The sequence below is a fragment of the Podarcis filfolensis genome (assembly GCF_964270895.1).
Source record: "Podarcis filfolensis genome assembly, chromosome: 2".
NCBI lineage: Eukaryota > Metazoa > Chordata > Lepidosauria > Squamata > Lacertidae > Podarcis > Podarcis filfolensis.
Genome location: NC_139605.1, coordinates 123,994,327 through 124,013,683, shown reverse-complemented (window position 1 = coordinate 124,013,683; position 19,357 = coordinate 123,994,327). Strand labels below are relative to the sequence as shown.

Genomic DNA, 19,357 nt, shown 5'->3' with positions numbered 1-19,357 from the left:
GCTGCTGGCCAGCTCTACCAATCCCAGATGGGCATCAGCCGCTACAGATAAGACTTATTGTCAAATAAGCGTGCATCATTGACTGATCAATTACATTTTTAAAGTAACATTAATCTATTCAGATAACAGGATGGTCTACACAGGATTTCAGCCTAGCTTTTCTCTGTGTCTGAAAATTATAGTAATCTGAGGCCATGAAATTTTGCAAATTTATACAGGTCATAGGTTTCATGGCACAAAATGTAGGTTCCTCTTCAGCAGAATGTTTATAGCACCATCCTAAGAGCCAGTTATGACACCGAGGCGACAGTTCTGTATCAATTTACCTGCATGTAAGGTGTGTGATGAGCCTGATGGGAGCTGGAGTCCAACAACATCTGGAGGGCCACAAGTCCCCCACCTCTGTTGTAGCATCTTTTCTACTCAATGTATACATTTTAAATAAACTAGTTATTTCTAGGATTTCACTGAGTTATTGGGAGGGGGAAATGTTTGAGGTTAATTGGGAAAATGGCATTTAGTGAGCTTGACACATTCTGAGACAAACCTCTACACATTTCTGCCACCCTTTACTTCAGCACCTGTTTGCTCCTCCTTTCAGAAGCTGCATCAGCACCACTGAAGAAACAGAAAACAAAAGGAGAAATTTTTTTTCTATTTCAGCCAATCATGTTCTAGCCAATAACAGATTACATAGCCAGCATGAGGACATCACAATGCCACTGTCTGAGCTAGGCCATGGCCTGGAGTGAGCCAGGAACTGGTAATCAAAGCTAAAGAGCTATCAGGATCAAAGTGCACATAAGAACGCTGAACGGGAGAACAACCCAGGAATCAGAAATGGCTCAGGTAGACCTTCTTGCCCCACTGAGACAGGAAAGTATTGTTAATTGTTTAATTCACACTGAGGAGAATGCCTGTGTGTGTTGATGAAAAGGTTTAACTGAAAGATTCCATTGTAGCTAAAGAAGAGCTAGAAGCTCCTATCTGGTTTGATAATTAACTGTTTTTGTTCTCTGCTCTAACACATAGTGTTTAACCTTAGATCAGGTGATTAAGGTATTGAATTGCAAATAACTATATTGGGAGTTGGTTTTTTATCTTCTTATTGATATTAGCAACTTCCAATCTCTCACATTTCAGTGCTTGTATGAACTTTACTATTATTGTTTACATCTGAACTATGCCTTATCAACAAAAACAAAAAACACACAAATGAACCACAAAACCAGCAACCATGCCTTGCCAATAAGCTATTTGATCAGGAGAAGCAGTGTGTGTTTGTGTGCGCATGCATGCCCATGAGGCTACTACCTTGCTGAAGCTACCCAGATCTGGGTATGGTGGCAGCGCCTGAATGAGTGGGCACCTGGGAACTCTGAGTTCCATGATGGGAGAAAGGTGAGATCTAGATGCAAATAAATAAATAAGGAGATGGATTGGAGTGTTGGAGAAAGATTTGGATTGTGGCAACTTTGTACTTTTCTGAATTTCTTTTTGTTTGGACCTCACCATTCCCCTCCTCACAAAAAAGCCCATGCATGTAACACAGACAATGCTTCGTGCATCTACTAAGTGGACTATAGTGCACCAAAGCTCGTGCCGTACTAAATTTGTTAGTCTTTAATATTACAACACAAGACTTTGCTGTTTTTCCTGCAAGGGACCAATGCCAGCTCCAACCCCCTCTAGAAACCGTCTGCTTAGAAACGAAGCAATGGCTGCAAATGGCAGGGAGGCAGGCAGCATAGTGGAGGTACACTGGCTCCTTTGCCTGAGGATGCGGCTGTGATGATGTGGAAAGAGAATTCCCTGCCTCAAAAGGGGACTGCCATTCGAAAGAAGCGTTAAAGGGCCAGAGACAGAAGGAGAGGAGGAGGGAGCAGCTGAGGGTCACTGAGCTTAATCAGGCCCAATTGATCCCAGATTCCCAGGCTATAATTCTACTAGCGGCAAGGTCTGGCCAAGGATGGGGGAGGATGCTCTGTTGTGCACCACAGAGCACAAATTGCTGTCTCAAGGATTGTAATCACGGAGGTGGGATAATAAAAGCTCAAGGAATCAGGCTGCAAACTGAGAGTAGCTGATGGGCACACATGGTCCAAGGTCCGTGAAGATGAGTCCCTGACCTAGAGGTCCTGCTGTCTAAACCCAGGCTTTTCAAAGCACATTGCAGTGTCTCCAGCTGTGAACCATTTGAGAGAGGGAGGGAGTCCTGGGTGGGCAGGAGGGGGGAAGAGAGAGAAATTATTCTGACCTGAAAACCCTGATCTCGTCTCAGTTTTATATGTGCTACAAAGTAGCTGTGCTTGTGCTGAGGAGGTCCCTCAGCATGCTCAGAGGCACTTCAATCTTTGTTATAAACTTGGCACAATCCAGAGCTGATCCTGATGTTAAAAACAATCTGGGACAATATCTGGGGGTCGGCAGTGTCAGACACCCGCTGAGGTCCACGCCTCAGCAAGAAGCCCCTGCAAGAGGCCCTCCTGGCTCTCCTGCAATTGCTGCCTGCTGTCTCCCTTTGACCTATAGGAAGAGCGCAGGAGGGTTAGAACACTGAAAGAATTAAATGCCCTAAGTCTCCTGCTATGGGAAAGGGGTTGATCTCAGATGTAAGGGTGTGTGTTTGTGTACCTGTGTGCATAGGGACAAAAGGCGCAGTTTGAGGGGACAGAGACTAACGGCCATGTTAGACATGATGGGAGAGGGTGAGAGTCCCTTGAAATGCAAAGAGCACCTTCAGAGAAGAGTTTTTCTCATGACTGTGTCAAGAAGAGAAAGGGTTAAGCTCCCCCAGTCCAGCTTGCATGGTCTCAAGGCGGGTAAGGCTTCCCCTCAGCTGCAACTTACATGGTTGGTTGGCATCCATCTGTCTCAGGAGACACCGTAAAATCAAACTGTTGGAGAGTTACAACACCTTCTGTGGCTGTAGAGACTGATACGGGAGAGACATGTTTTGCCACAGGTTGGGGTGTATCATGGCATTTCTGTTTTCTGTGATCCTCCCAGTGGTCATTCCTCCTCTGGTCACTGCTGTGGATACATGAGCTGACTGATTGAAGGATGAGCATTTAGACCTGGCATCTCATGAAATGTGGGCATGTTTCAGGGTGTTCAGTGTTAGGAGAGGCTGAGCCAGTGCAAACAGGAATGGCGCAGAGAGAGCAAACATACATGTTGATATTTCCAGACACCTTTCACAAGCAGCATAGAAGGTCCTGGTGTGCTTGCTGGCCCTTGTGAGCAACATGTTGGTGGCCCATGGTCTCAATTATTTAAGAAATGATTATTTAGAGAGTGGAAGAAGTTCTGTTCCTTCTTTTGATGTCAACACTTTTGGTGCCAACACCCCCAACACTGCAAAACATTAGATGGTTTCCTTGCTTGCACTCACTTGAAGCAGCTTATTTATCCATTTCCTTCTTAAGCAGATGTGGGGTAAATTAATTTCTATGGGCAGAATTGATCCAAATTTAAATACTTTTTAAGTGCCTAGGATTGCAGAGGGAGAATTGCTATAAATGGGGATTGGAAAAGTGCACATTAGCATAGCCTCCAACATTTCTCCAATGAAAATAGGGATGCCCCTTTCCAGCACGACAATTTTACTATTTATACCCCACACATCTTACTGGGTTGCCCCAGCCACCCTGGGCAGCTTCCAACATATATAAAAACATAAAAAAACAATAAAAAAACACATTGCTATACAGGATTGCCTTTGGATGGCTCGGTGGTTGGATAACTCCATACCCTCCAACATTTATCCAATGAAAATAGGGATATCCTAAGGAAAAGTAGGACATTCCGGGATCAAATAAAAAACTGGAATGGCTTATCTAAATCAGGGATGTCCCTGTAAATAGAGACACTTGAAGGGTCTGCATTAGGATGCATCTCTGGTGTACTGTTGCAGTTTATAATGTTTGTTTTCCTAAACTGTGTTAATAGGGTTGATGTAGGCTAGGGTCATGAGCCATATTGCCCCCACCCCCGCCCCACATACCTGCTGTTTACTTATAAAACACCATTCACTAGAAAGTAATTTCCAGCACAATCCTAAACATGCCTATGCAAAAATGTGCCCCACTGAATTAAAGAGAGCTTACTCCCAGGTAAATGAGGTTAAGATTGCAACCTTGGAGTGTGTTGGGACATGGGTATTATTGTGTACTTTTCTTAGTTGGTGCTTTTACACTGCATTGCCTGTAATGTTATGGAATTGTGGATTGATATACCACCTGCGGTTGTGGTGTGACACAACAGCAGGAATGAGTGGATGACCCATGCTGAGAAACTGTTGCCAGAACTTGGAACATAGGAAGCGCCTTAAGCTGAGCCAGATCATTGGTCCATGTAGTTCAGTATTGACTACACTGTCTGCTGGCAGATCTCCAGGATTTCAGAGAACCTTACCTGGAGATGCTGGGGATCAAACCTCAGACCTCTGGTATGCACAAAAGATGCTCTACCACAGAGCTATGGCATTTCCTTCAAATTAAATGGTTGGAATGCTTTTGGCATTTAAAAATTAGAAAACTGAGGTTTATGACAAGCTAACTAACGCTCCTCCCCCATTCCTTTCCTGGGATGTTTTGTTCAAGGAGGAATCTCCACATTATGCTGTGGGATCAATTCAGTTGTAACTGTAATCAAAGATGCCCTGAAAATGCCTGCTATAAACGTCTGCTACGTCCTTAGAATAGGTCTGAAATAGTGATATTGAAATGTATCAAGCAGTACAGTGGTTTCAATCCAGTCTCCTGCCCTGAAACAGCCTCCCTGTTGTTCGACTATAACTTCCATCTTCCTTAGTTAGTAGAACAGGGATGATGGAAGTTGTAGTCCAACAGCAGCTGGGGGCCCAATTTTGAGAAACACTGGACCACATGGTGCTGCTAGAGTAAAACCTATTATCTCTCATAACCCCTGGGAGATGTGAAGGCACATGAATCCTCTCCCCTTGCACAGTATAGAGTAAATGAGTTTGTTGTATCCTCCCAGGCAGAGAATATCTCAGCCCTAAGCTCCATTGCAAGATGGACGGTGCCTGCCTTTGATCACTTCTTTGAGTCAATTTGGTGTCAGCCACTGAGACGAGCGATAGGATCTCCGCTGCTTAAACAAATGTCCACTTGGCTATGCCAAGAGCCTTATCTGTGACACATGAAGGCGGATAGCAAGCGCCTAGGTGAGTCCTGCTGTAGATCTCAAAGAATTATCACTAGCCGACAAAGCACAAGATATTCACCCTGCAAAGTAAGTGCTTTCTCACGCTCCCCCCTACAGTTGGCATTCCTCCCTGCATTTCAAAGAGAAAAAGCCACTCCAAATGGCCCACCTTCTGTGCTTGCATTTTGTTGATGTCTGTAACACAGATCTGAATTTTGTTCACAAAACTCAACAGTTGAGGCCATTCTGCCTAGCACCCCACCCTGGGGTAGCCATGATTTATGTTAGGGGAGCAGGCTTTATGTTGGGGGGGGGGGAGAACCTCAGTTAGTTAAACATTGTTATTGATTTACTTGGTTTACGGGCGGAAGCTGCCACCCTTGGCTACACCCATGCACCCCAAGACATTTTGGCACCTGAAGCAACTACAAAATGGCACCCTCCCAACCAGGTAAGAAGGGCGAGTGAAGATCTACATCAGGAATCAGGCAGGGGATAGCAAAACAACCTTACTTGATGACTGAAGTGGGAATCAAAGGCCATCTAGGGCTCCCTGCTCTGAATCATGCTGAGCTGGTGTAGAGCCCAGGAGACCTCAAAGGGCAGCTCCTGCCATTTCCTCCTGGGCGGGCGGCGGGGGGGGGGGGGAGAGACCAGCAGTGCTTCCTATTTGCCAAGAGGCCACTGTAGAAGCAGCATTGTGGGGTGGGGTGGGCTGATGAAGAGGGTGCGCTGCAGCCGTCACTGCTATCATGGCAGCAGCAGTGGGCAATGGATTCCTTGGAGGCCAAATCTGCTGCCTCTGTGTATCCTGCTGCCCAAGGCAGTTGCATAACCTTACCTCATGAGTGGGCTGGCCCTGGCCACACTTTGAAATTCAGACTGAGGCAAGGAAAGTTTTCCAATCTGAGGGCCACGTTCCTGCCTGGGCAGCCCTCCAGGGCCGGCATGCCACTGATGGGAAGAGGTGGAGCCAAAAGTGGGTGGGACTAGAAGAAAAAATAGGGAAGAGCAATGGATGTGACTCTTACTCTAGCAGCAGAATGCATTGCAGCAATGGGAAAACCAGCACTTGCACCTCTTCCACCCCATCTCTCGATTCTCCATGCAGGCAAACAAGAGTCATTTAAGGACAAATTCCAGACTAGTGAAAGCACCCCAAAAGGGTGAGTGAAACGTAGAGCTGACGAGGAGTGTGGCTTTGGGGAAATCCCCAGATCCAGGTTGAGAGGCCTCAAAAGCCACAATTGGCTCCCAAGTCCCAATTTTAAGGAACTCTCTTCCGGTTGAGATCAGAGAAGGCTCCTCCCTATTGAATGTTCGGCACCTTCTGAAGTCTTTTAACTGAGGGGACAAGGAGGAATTAGGGGGACAGGGAAGGGGTGTCTTGGTGTGTGCTTGGAGTCAGGTGAATGGACTCGATAAGCAGGAGGACTGATACTGTGGAACTGAGACCTACGTTCCAAGATCAGCAGACAGGATTCTAGAAGCAAGAGGTTCTCACGCCTCTTGTGATTTGTGAACTGTTTTCTTTTCCGTCAGCATTGACAGGCCACAGTGATCACAGCCTCCTGCAACAGTAGCCTCGCTTAACTTCTAATTTTACGTACCTCACATGGGCACCTTTTCAGCTCACTTCACAACTGGAAGGACTCCAGTCGACCTTGGACATTGCACTGTACCAAACAGTCACCTGGCTAATTCAGCGCTGTTCAGAGCTGCAAGCATAATAGCTATTGAGGGATTCTTAAAGCTGGCTTGTGGGAGGCCTGAAAGTATCCTGGGGGGTGACATGGTTCTGCCTTTTTGATTGGGGGTGGTGTGGACTTGCCTTCCTCCTGAATGACCTTGTGTGTTTTCCAAAACCCCCAAGTTATTTAAAACAAAATCTTTAAACTCACGTTTCTTCAACCTGTAAAATTCTGCCAGGAAGGGAGACAGCTGTTTTGCCCAGGGCATAATAGGACTGTTCTTGCAGCTAAAATATTCTTTTCAGTTTTAAGGGAAGTTCACAACATGATTCACTCTGAATAGCAATTTGCTAGGTGCTTTGTTGGGCAACTTGTCAGGAAGGGCCAGAAACCATTGGCTGATGCTCCATCCTGCTGGGCGACAGCAGCTATTTCCTTGCACAAATTATGTGGAGTGGGAGAATGGGGAGTATGCTTGGCACAATCAAATCTCCTGGGAACCCACGGTATCTATCCCGTTGTGTCTCTGCCTGTTGTTTCTCTGGCTGTCCCTTCATGCAAGCAGCCTCTGCCAAGAAGAACATATTCTGCCCATATTTGCATCGATTTGGATTACTTGATTGCTCCTAACATTAAGATTGAAGCGAATGACCTCTCCTCAGAGGAAGGTGCTTGTTGTGTCTCTGCCTCTGAGCCTGCCTCCTTCATGGGAAGTGCAGGTAGTTGCCTTACACCAGATCACTCTCTGTCCATCTTGCCCAATCCTGTTGATTCTTCCGCAGTGCCTCTCCACACTCTCAGGCAAAAAGAGGTATTTCCCATCACCTGCTAAATGACCCAGTCAGGAGATGGTGATTCATGCAGAAACTCAGGAGGGATGATTCTTCCACAGCAGATCATTTTACCAATTCAGAGGGCTTCTCCATGGCTTTTCTGACCAGTTCCTGCCCTACTTGTTGTTCCTTCCTCTGCAGCACTCAAGCCATGCCTGTGCACTACCACTAAGCCACTGTCCCTCCCATTACACAGGAGACAATGTTGTTAATCACATGTCATTTTTTCCTGTTCTTTCCTTCCCTGTCTATGAATGGTAGACTGCAGAGCTACCACTGGCAACAACATCTCCCACTGTATTTTCAGCTTAAGAGCAGCAAAACAACTCTCCAGGCTGCAAACTGGGAGTTTTATGGGCAGATGTAGGGCTGGGCCGGTCAGCCTTTTTCAGATCCATCCAACTTTTGAATCTGTTTAGAGGCAAGTCTGTTCTGTCCCATTTCTGCATTAATTTGCCTTTTAAAAAATCAGCTACTTGCATGGACATTCACATTTAAGGACCCATTTTTTAAAGCATTTTCAATTTTTAAATTTCTTTCTGTCAAAAAATACACATTTTTTTAAAAAATGTATTTTGGTATGCAAGGCAGTGGAGACCTAAGTTCTAGCCCACACATTAGTCTGGGAGGTTTCATACACATCTTTCCTAATATGTTCATTTTTGCATGGGATTTTGACTAATAAACACATTTTTGTAAGTTGTTCCCCTAACAGAATGAATTGTTGTATGTTATTTCCCAATAGAAGCTGCGTGTGTGCATGTTTTTTGCTTGAAGAACTGCAGTGCAAAATTCAGATAAGTGTCAACTTAAAAACCTAAGAAGAGCCTTACTGGATGAGGCCAGTGCCCATCCAAGTCCAGCATCCTGTTCTCACAGTGGCCAACCAGATGGCTGTGGGAAGCCTGCAAGGAGGACCTGAGAGATACCTGCATTTTGGGTTGCGTATTGGTTCAGGGAATTTGAATTACATTGGTTCCCATTAAAAGTAAACCAAGCGGTCTTCCCTAGGGAGATGGAGCCAGCCTAGCTGATGGGAGGCAAACTCCCACAGAAGAAGCCCTTAGCGCAGCCTTTGCCAACCTGAAGACATCCAGAGGTTTTGGACTACAATAACTACCATCCCCAGTTAGCACATGCTGGTTGGGGCTGATGGGAGCTGTAGTCCAAATCATAGCTTTAGAGAGGGTTGGGAGGCGCAGAACTGGAGCTCAGCCTCCCAAGGACGATTTTCCTCTTGCGTTTCCTTGGAGTTTTCAAAGGGAAAGGCTGGATCTTTGTTTTCAAAGCCAGTTGGAACCCTGGTTATCTCCCAGCACCCAAGTCATTCATTGAACCAAGAAGGGCCCAAACTCCATCTAACCTCTACGAGATTGTCTTTATTTTCCACCAGTAAATAAATTAAATAAAATCAATAAAAAAATAAAAAAATAGCCACCCCCCCAAAGAAGCCCCAAACCAGATCCATGCGTCATCAACCACAGGAAAGAGAGAAAAGAGAGAAAGAGAGAGAAAGAGAAAGAAGAAATCTGTTTGCTTTATTATGTAGAAATAATGGCATCACGGAGTGTTGTCCCAGGCCACTGAGTTTGCAGGCCACAGTGCTCCCCCACCTCCCAAACCCACAAGGATAAGAGAGAAAATGAACAAAAATGACAACTGAGAGAGAGTTGAGGCCTCTTTGCTTATGGGATTATAACTCTCCTGAAGTCTTGATGACATGGAAAAGAGTCACGTTGTAGATGACCTGGTGGCCATTGTTCCAGGTATAGAGGACCCTCTCCCGGGGGTTGTAGTCCAACATGGATATGTGGGAATACTGATTGTGGAAGGGAATATCCGTGTACTCATAGCTAGAAGTGTTTGTGTAGTAGGCAAAATAGATCTTAGCCCCAGCCAGGTGTGAATTGGTCACATAGAGGGTCCCGCAGATGATGAAGGATTCACCTGCACTCCGCTTGGGGTAGCCGGTGTCCCAGCTACGGAGAATCTCCAGCGTGACAGGGTCCATCCTGCTTACTACAATGTTGCCAGCATTCTGGTTGGTGGTGTAGACTGCCCAGAGCCCATTCTCATCCACCATGAAGTCGATGTCTGAGAAGCCACCCCAGGAGTAGGGGAAGGTGTTGTTGTAGCCAGCGGTGTTGAGGTTGCGCTGCACGACCACACTCCGCGAACGGAAATGGTACTTCACCACTATGTTGCTCTGGTACTTGTTGTAGTAGAGGGACCCATTGAAGACCACGTGGCCGGTGCCAGCCCAGGGATGAGGCAGCAGGTGCTGGACAAAGTTTTGGCCTGTGATGAAGTCATTGAGTGTACGGTATTCCAGGACACGACGGCCTTTGTAGTAGCCATCCATGTACCAGACCTAAGGAAGAGCACAAGGGACATTAGAATGGGCCCTGCTGAGATTACTCTGTACCAGATCACTTCAGTGTAGCTATATAGGAAGAACAGGTATTCTGAGGTCCAAAGCTGAAAATCTAAATGGAAAAAGGAGAGCATCATCTACCCCACTTAAATTTCCAGCCCAGACCCTAAGGTCTTCATCAGAAGCCCTTCTCTGTGTGTCCCACCCAAGGGAGATGCGCAAGAAGAGGCCTTTCTAGTGGTGGCCCTTGTTGGAAGAAAGCAGGCACATTTCCTTTTCTTAAGCTTCTAGTTAATGCATGTGTTGCTTTAAATGACCAGAGGGCACTGTAATCTCTCTATTTAATTTGACTCCTAATTTATTAATGAATGGGGGTCTTGAGGTGCAGCTGGCCAATTGGAGAGTCCCGCTAGCCATGTGCACTGGAACCTTCTCCCTTTCAGCAGCTCATTAGGTGGGGTGGGGGTGGGGGAGTCAGAGGAAGGGCGTCCTGCAAGGGCTTCTGCCTCCCCTTCCCTAATTCCTCAGACCCCAAAGGGGCGGCTCGCAAGAGGCGCCCTGCTCTGCCCACTTCAGCATCAAAGATGGGGTGCGGAAGATGCGCCATCCTGAGCAGGCTCGTTTGGATGTTCTGAACCAAAAGCAGAGCAGGTAGAATTTAGGAGGAGTTGCATTTCTGAAATCAGGATTTTGCCCCATCAACACCCTTTCTGGGTTGGCCTTTCAGGCAGAAAGATAACAAAATCCCCTTATTCCAGCTGTTCGTGGGACTGGGGTGGTTGGAGGCGCAGGTAAGGGTGGGGCAAGGACAAGTCTCCCCACACTGCGGTGGTGGTTACTTGAAAAATGGGCGCTTCTCACATGCCGTCCACAATTAAGTAATCAACTGGAAATTAGAAGCTAAGGTTCGAAAGCAAAAGCCACCCAAAGAGGCAGGCGAAAATGCCTTCCATGCCGCTGTTAAAAGACTTGAAAGAAGGTGTTGATCTCCTTCCAGGGTTCTAAGTGTTAATATGCTCTTGAAAAGCTCTTTATTAATTGGTTTCATCAGAAACACTTGTAAACATCATGTCATCCAAAAAGTCACATTTCACATAACAACATGTGGCTGTGCTTATGTGGTCATTGGTGACTGCCTACCTGGATGTAGTCCACTTTTCTTCAGCTGGTGGGTGTTTTGAGAGCCAGACTTAGGGCACACTTCAAGCACACCAGCAAGAGCCATGGCAGTGCCAGAGGGAGGAAATTGCCCCAGCCCCAAGGATACAGCCCTTCCCCAATTGCCTCCTCAATTGCTAGACTCCTGCCTTAATGCATACTATTATTTTTTCTTTGCAAGATCATAACATTCGGGACACAACTTAAAGGTAAATGTAAAGGGACCCCTGACCATTAGGTCCAGTCGTGACCAGCTCTGGGGTTCTGACGCTCATCTCGCTTTACTGGCCGAAGGAGCCGGCGTACAGTTTCCGGGTCATGTGGCCAGCATGACTAAGCCGCTTTTGGCGAACCAGAGCAGCGCACAGAAACGCCATTTACCTTCCCGTCAGTGCGGTACCTATTTATCTACTTGCACTTTGACGTGCTTTCGAACTGCTAGGTTGGCAGGAGCAGGGACCGAGCAACGGGAGCTCACCCCGTCGTGGGGATTTGAACCGCCGACCTTCTGATTGGCAAGTCCTAGGCTCTGTGGTTTAACCCACAGCACCACAACTTGTCTACCTGTAAATAAAATTTGCCCTTCTGAGCCCCTCATTTTTCTGGTATGGCCACTGGCAGCAGCACCCGTCATTTTCTAGTATTATTGTTAGTATTATCATCTTAGAGAAGAGGAAGAAAGTGAATAAAATATTGGGGGGGGGCAGGTAAACCTCGCCCTGCATAATCGATCACATGATGTGGTGCATGCACACCATTTGAAAGGTAATGCCCATCAACTTTAGATGGCTTGGCTGCCTCAAATATTTTATGGGGGGGGGGCTGAAGAGTTGGCTCCTGTGGCCTACATCCCCCCATCCTTAAATTTTGCAGTGCTGTCTCCAGCCAAATATGTCCAGAAATGCATCATTTAGCAGAAAGTGTGCATAAAAATGCTTATGGATTAGCAAAAAGAATACATCAAATGCATTAGACTGCTAGCAAAGATGGGTACTGTTTATTACACAAAAGTTGCATGCTAAAATGTGTATATTAGAAAAGGCTCTAAAAGCACTAAAAGGCTCATGAATTTTCATGAGTACTTTTAAAATGTGGAGAACATAACTGAAGAACACAGTAGTTGAGAGACCCAAATGAACAGAGGTGCCTGTTCCTAAAGCAATGTATTCCCTGAATGTAGCAGGTGAGGGAAGAGGCTGGGAGCATGGCCTTTGCATGGGGATCTGCACAGAAGGTACCCCCAGGCACAAAGGAGGAAACCCTTCATTGCACTTCTGTACTTCTGTACAGCAGCTGTGTAGAAGAAAGAATTTCGATACATGCAGCTTTTCATGCAAGGTTGAGAAAAACTGCTAGAACTGCCACACTTGGGCCAGTTGAAGGACCAGAAGTGCTCTGCAACAAGAGCAAATGGGAAGCAAAGCTGCAGACAGCAAACAAACAGTTAAAACCTCAGCTCCACCCCTTGGGGAACCAGATTAGCTAGAAGCCTGGAAGGCAGAGCATTGCTGCTCAATGCTTTGCAATCCTGTGGTTGTTGCACACTTCTAGTATCTGCAATCATTCCCCTGGTTCCTTCTTCACACTCCACCCTCTGGTTGTATCTTTCTCTGCACTGCTTCCACAGGGGTACCTTGAGCAGTTCTTAGTGTCAGAAAGTTCCTCCTGAAGTTTTGTCGGAATCTCCTTTTTTTGTAACTTGAAGCCATTGGTTCAAGTCCTACCTTCCAGAGCAGGAGCAAACAAGCTTGCTCCATGTAACAGCCCTTGAGATATTAGAAGATGGCTCTCATATCTCATCTCAGTCTCCTCTTATCCAGGCTAAACATATCCAGCTCCCTCAACTGTTCCTCATAAACCTTAATCATTTTGTTTGCTCTCCTCTGCACACCTTCCAGCTTGTCAACATTCCTCTCAAATTGTGGTGCCCAGAATTGGACACAGTATTCCAAGTGTGGTCTGACCATGGCAGAAGAGAGTGGTACTATGACTTCCTTTGATCTGGACACTAGACTTCTGTTGATGCAGCCTAGAATAGTGTTAGCTCTTTTTTTGCTGCTGCATCACACTGCTGACTCATGCTAAGCTTGTGGTCCACCAAGACCCCTAGATCCTTTTCACATGTACTACTGGTATCTGCTCTAAGATTTTGTCGCACCCCGTGCGCAGACCATTTCACTGGAAAAGGCATTGTGCAGACCCAGATCAAGGCCTTCTTTCTCTCCCTCTGATCCCCAGAGGGTGCATGAGATTGCTCCAGCACAGGACACTGGTGCACCTGTGGAGCAAGCTCCTCCTTCCGGATAGGATACTCAACTGCCCTTGGTGCCACATGCAAGATGGCAACCATCTCTGAAATGTGACCTTTGGGCAGTCAGCACAAGCGCTGATCACAAGCCGAGTCACCCCAGTGTAGATCTCTGACATCCTGGGATGGAGCTCATAGTCACAATGCAGGATGGGGAATGTGCAGGAGAGAACAGGTTCTGCTTAACCCTTGCTTGCTGAGTCTTTCACTGTAGCTTGCCTTCATAGCGCGCTCTGTGTTTTTCCTTCGGAGAATAAGCTTGTGGTGGGAGATGGTGAAAAATAACCTGGTAGCAAGGGTTGCAAGGGGCAGTTAGCTAGTGGGACCCAATGGCAGTCCCCTGCAAATGCCCTTTGCCTTCTGCATCACAGCAACTTGGCAAGCACTTTTGAAGCCCAAGCAGTACATCCTTCCAATCTCAGCTCATTGTCAGCTGCACAATTGGTCCAGACCATTAACATGCTCATCATCAGCTCTCACAGGCCCTGACCAGATGCCAGATTGGAGAGCTCCACTGTTTGCTTCAAACATTGGCAAAGGAGACAGGAAGCCTTGAGTGTATAAACTTTGCCGGAGGCTTCTTTGCTCTCTGCCTAAGACTGGGGCTCAGCAGAGCAGCCCCAGGGATCTGTGCCTTTCTCTTCCCCTTTCATTCTTCTTTAAACAATTAAGCCCATTTGATGGAGCAGCTGACATCTCCCTGCATCGGATTAGCTGTGTTTGGTGCCTAAACTGGGTCCCCCCCTCCCCTCCTCTCTTTCTCTCCAAAGCTCAGGGCTACCTTTTGAAATTTAAAATATAATTCACTCAAAAGGAAAGGCATAGTGGGAGGGGGAGAGATACAGCCAGACATATAACACGCATGCTTTCCAAGTCCCCTGGAGCCAACTGTCAACTAGAAATAAGACACTGAGAAAGTTTGCATTATCACCAGAAGTTAATTGGATGGGACTGAAGACTGAGAGCGCAAAAACTATGGTTTGCAGCTTGATCATTTGACCTGATCATTAAAATTAGCCGCCTCAGCTCCCACCTCCTTCAGATAACTGCTGGGGATCCACCAGTGTTAATTCCTCCCCTGTGATCCTAATGATAGGTCAATGAACCACCATTTTAATTTCCCCATAATGCCCTGGAGCAGTCTTTCCCAACCTGGTGTCCTCCAGGTGTTGCTGGACTCCAGCTCTTATCAGTCCTAGCCGCCCTGCTCAATGAATGCTGGGAGTTGTAGTCCAACAACACCTGGAAGGCATGAGGTTGGAAAAGACTGCTCTAGAGCACCACTTGCTTCAGGGGCACTGTGGGAAATTTTAAATGGTGTCTCAGAGACACCTACTGCAGTTGATAGTGGCAAGGGGCCCACCAATGTTGGAGGGGGTCCAACAGGAGCACTTGCTGAGAGTCCCCTGAAACCTGGAGTTATTGTTTAACTGTTACATATGTCAGGTTTTAGAATAGTGTTCCTGGTGGAAATATCTCAAGTGAGAGCTGGTTAAATCCAAAGAGGCTATGTAGGGTAGTAGACAATGTGGCCAGCTCTGCCTGAGGGGAAACGCTTTTCAAATTCCAGTTCAACCAGGAATCCAGTCTCTCATGTAATTTCCCAGTTACTGATCACATTTCTATCTTGCCTTCTCCTTCCAAGGACTGATGTATCCTCTTAGTTTAGACTATCTTGACATTCCAGTTCTGGGGCCTCATTTATGACTCATCTGGGTGATAAGAACATACAAAGAGTCCTGCTGGATCAGGCCGATAACCCACCTAATCCAGCATCCTGTTCTCACAGTGGCCAACCAGATACCAGTGGGAAACTCACAAGCAGAATTTGAGCACAACAGCTTTCTCCTCTCCTGTGTTTCCAGTAGCTAGTATTTACAAGGTGTCCCCTTCATCCTAGGGTATCTACACTGCCAAGACAGACATGAATTTGAGATGGCAGTGGAAGTTGGACATGAAGCCTAGATTCCATGTGATCCCTAGCCTATGTCCATGTCTAAAGTGATCTGGGCTACTGGCCACAACTCAGCCATTGCAGCCATGGGAGATCTGTCTTCATGAATTCCAACATGCATTGGTCCGGGACATGAGTCCCCTACCAACCAGTCTATGGGTAGACTGCCTAGTCAGCTACATGGTTAGCCTGTCCTTGTGCAGAATACCTGCAATGTTCTTGGTGATAATCTATATAGTTAGGAAATAAAATCATGTGATACAACCCTTTTTGGAGCATGCCATTCTAGAATACAGAGAACCAGCATCTCTTGGAGAAAGCTAGTCTGGATTCCTTCATCCTCACACCCTGGAATCCCGGGGCTGCCAACCTGTATTATTAGGCCCATGGGTACATTTTATTTTTGAGCAAGTGCCAAGGCTACTACTCACTCTGGTCACTTCTAATTCCCCTCCCCAGATCACAAAAGAGAGAAAGTGTGCACAAACACATCACTTTTCCAATGGATCTGGGGAAAAGTCATATCCAGAAGAATTAATCAAGTCTTGAAAAAGCACATGGAGCTGAAAATGGAAGTGGGGAAGGTTGTCACTCTTCCAGCTTTCCCCTTCAGCTCTATTTACTTTTCAAGAGAAAAATGGTAACCAAGCTGACCACCTCATAGCCATGAGGGCAATGTGTGGCTTGGGGTCTCAGAGGCAAATGTGTGGCTTGGGGGCTCAAGGTCCCATTGGGCCAAATGGGGTGCTGCTCCACCAGTTTACAACCAATCCTGGAGGTGGCACTGACTGTCAGCTTCTACTTCCTTTGTCTCAGCTGGGAGGAGGATGGAGACAAACTAGAATTAGTTGGCTCTGCCCATTACTAGTTTTGCCTACTGTTGATTTTCTGCCCAACCAGTCTCAATGGGCACCAGCCACCAATGCATACATACGTCCCCCCAGCCCCACTGCTTGTATTGAATCAGATGATTGGGCTATCAAGCCCATTCTGTTACCTATGCTCTCTTAACTGAAGATACCGAGTCTGTGAATGCTGCTTGTAAACTCTTGCCAAGTAACTCATTCATCATGGGCTTTCTGCCATCCAAATTTTGTCTCCCACTTGTTTCCCTCTGCTTTATCATGCCAAAAAGCTCAACTGCAAAGAATGAGTAAACATATCCCAACCTTTATGGATGATTTATGCTTGTTTTATTAAATGTTTTCTCTCCTTTAATTTACAGAGTTAAAACACATTTTCACTCTTTTTCTGCTGATCAAACGCTCGAGTAGTTTTTAATAACTGAAGAAGCATTGTGATAGCAAGAGGTGGGCAAGATTGATTTCACACTTGGAGGATGATCAGACAAAGTTCCCCTCCTTGGTCTCTTCTGCAGAGCTGGGGTGGAAGGGAAGGGAGCCTGTTTGGATTTCTTCTCAATAAATCATTTTTCTATGGAGCCACAGGACTTTGCCAAGTCCTTGAAAACTGGGAATATGTGATCCTGCAAAAGTTTATAAGGGCTTGTATTGACTGAAATTCACATTAAGCCTCGGTTAACATAGGAGCCCATGAAAGAGAAGTCTCCAAGTGATTGCAGCAGCTAGAGCAGGGGTCAGCAAACTTTTTCAGAAGTGGGCCGGTCCCTCTGTCCCTCAGACCTTGTGGGGGGCCGGACTATATTTTTTTTGGGGGGGCGGGGGAAATGAATGAATTTATATGCCCCATATCCTGCCAACCTAGCAGTTCGAAAGCACCTCAAAGTGCAAGTTGATAAATAGGTACTGCTCTGGCGGAAAGGTAAACGGTGTTTCCATGAGCTGCTCTGGTTCGCCAGAAGCGACTTAGTCCTGCTGGCCACATGACCCGGAAGCTGTACGCTGGCTCCCTCGGCCAATAAAGCGAGATGAGCGCTGCAACCCCAGAGTCGGTCACAACTGGACCTAATGGTCAGGGGCCCCTTTACCTTTATATGCCCCATAAATAACCCAGAGATACCGTACATTTTAAATAAAAGCACACATTCTACTCATGTAAAAACACCAGGCAGGCCCCACAAATAACCCAGAGATGCATTTTAAATAAAAGGACACATTCTATTCATGTAAAAACATGCTGATTCCCAGACCGTCCAAGGGCCGGATTTAGGCAGCGATTGGGCCAGATCCGGCCCCCAGCCCTTAGGTTACCTACCCATGAGCTAGAGGTTTGAACAGCTGCTCCCTTCCAACCCTGTTTTTGCACCACCACAGCATCAAGATTCTTCTTGGGCTCAAAGCAGCAGAGGAGACTATAAGGAAGTTCCTGCCGAATTCCCAGCAAGGAGGGAAAGTGAACTAGTAGTGAGAGGTAGTGCAGGTCGCTATCACAGCTGTTGGAACCCTCAGCTGCTACATTCACCCAGAGACTACTGACCATAGTGAACCTCATTCACAGGTTCTTGTATGAAGTGGAGATAAGCTTCTTTTACATGTAACTTGAAAGACAAAGAAGCAAGTAGAACGATACACTGGAATTACAAAATTGGAAGGTACCATATTGTCATCTACTCAACCCCCCTTCCACCAAGTGAGTTGGGGAAGGCCGCTCCCTCCTCAGGCTGATTCCACCTGGCCCAGGGGGCGGGGCCCAGACTGACTCACCACCGCCACAGCTTAAGAGGCCTCATGAGGCGCTGGGACACCACTGTGGCTGCTGCACCGTGGGGGTTGAGGAAGGCCGCTCCCTCCTGTAGGCCCACTCCACCAGGCCTAGGGGGCGGGGCCCACACTCGCCACCGCTACAGTTTTAAGGACACTGGTGTTGCTGCAGCAAATGTTTAAAATGTTTTTATATATTTTAAAGTGTTTTAAAGGGGTTTTTACTTTTTACTTTGGTGTACCACCGTGAACGGTGGTCTGTATACATGTATTTTTATTTTGTTCCGTTTTATGTTGGTTTGGGGTTGGATAGTGAGTGGGGTGGGGATTTGTTTTGTTGGTACAATTGTTTTTGGTTTGATTTGTTTTTTATTTTGTAAATGGAGGTTGGTTTGAGGCTTGGGATTGCTACCGTGGAGGGGCGAGGGAGGTATGGCGGTGGGGGCAGATGTCATAGGCGAAGGGGATCGAGATACGGATATGCTCGTACCCCTTCCAATCTGCGCCCCATCCCGAGGGACGAAGGTAGGGTGAGCAAAGATTACTCACCTCCGTCACTGGTGTTGTGCAATGCCAGGTCTATAGGCAACAAAACCGCCACCCTGCGAGACTTCTTCATCTCGCAGGGGGTTGACCTGGCTTGTGTGACGGAGACCTGGGTGTGCGAAGGGGAAACTGTTACCTTACGACAGATGGCGCTCCCGGGTTTCTCCGTTCTCCACCAGTCACGGACTGTGGGCTGGGGGGGAGGGGTGGCATTATTAATCCGGGAAGATTGTTCTTTCAGGGCTCTACCATCGCCATCGATTCCCGGCATTGAATGTGTTGGCCTAGTGTGGGGCTCCGAGGTGAGCTTGGCTGTCTGGCTGGTGTACCGGCCACCTAGCGCACCAGCAGCCACCCTGTAAGGCCTGCTGGAGGCGGTGGCCGGCTGGGCCTTGGAGTTCCCTAACCTATTGGTATTGGGGGACTTCAACATCCATGCTGATGCCATTCCCTCCTCACAGGCTCTGGACCTGGTGTCTTCCATGGCGACACTAGGGCTCTCCCAGTTTGTTTCGGGCCCCACACATCAAGCAGGCCACACGCTGGATTTGATCTTTGGCGCCAGTATAGATGTGATCATGTCTCCTTCGATGAAGGTGCCATGGTCTGATCACTACGCTCTGAAAGCCACCCCCACCCTGCTTAGGTGGCGAGCCAATTTGGGCTCGCCCACAGAGGCTGACGGACCCTGATAGATTCC

The 19,357-nt window shown here is 47.1% G+C and overlaps 2 protein-coding genes across 5 annotated transcripts in view; both read right to left on the bottom strand.

Moving 5' to 3' along the window:
* Positions 1–18,765, bottom strand: part of LOC310756133 (microtubule-associated protein 1 light chain 3 gamma-like) — a 123,744-nt gene extending 104,979 nt beyond the window's left edge. Inside the window, exon 1 of one of the 2 annotated variants that reach the window (XM_083599832.1) lies at positions 18,661–18,765. In XM_083599832.1, the coding sequence (XP_083455958.1) occupies positions 18,661–18,730 (70 nt within the window). In that variant the 5' untranslated portion in view covers positions 18,731–18,765. The remainder of the gene's footprint in view (positions 1–18,660) is intronic. The other variant, XM_083599834.1, reaches the window with a different exon arrangement.
* OLFM2 (olfactomedin 2) overlaps positions 9,056–19,357 on the bottom strand; it is a 216,170-nt gene continuing 205,868 nt past the window's right edge. For all 3 annotated transcript variants that reach the window (XM_083599780.1, XM_083599778.1, XM_083599779.1), the window contains exon 6: positions 9,056–10,067. In XM_083599780.1, coding sequence (XP_083455906.1) covers positions 9,390–10,067 — 678 coding nt within the window. In that variant the 3' untranslated portion in view covers positions 9,056–9,389. The remainder of the gene's footprint in view (positions 10,068–19,357) is intronic.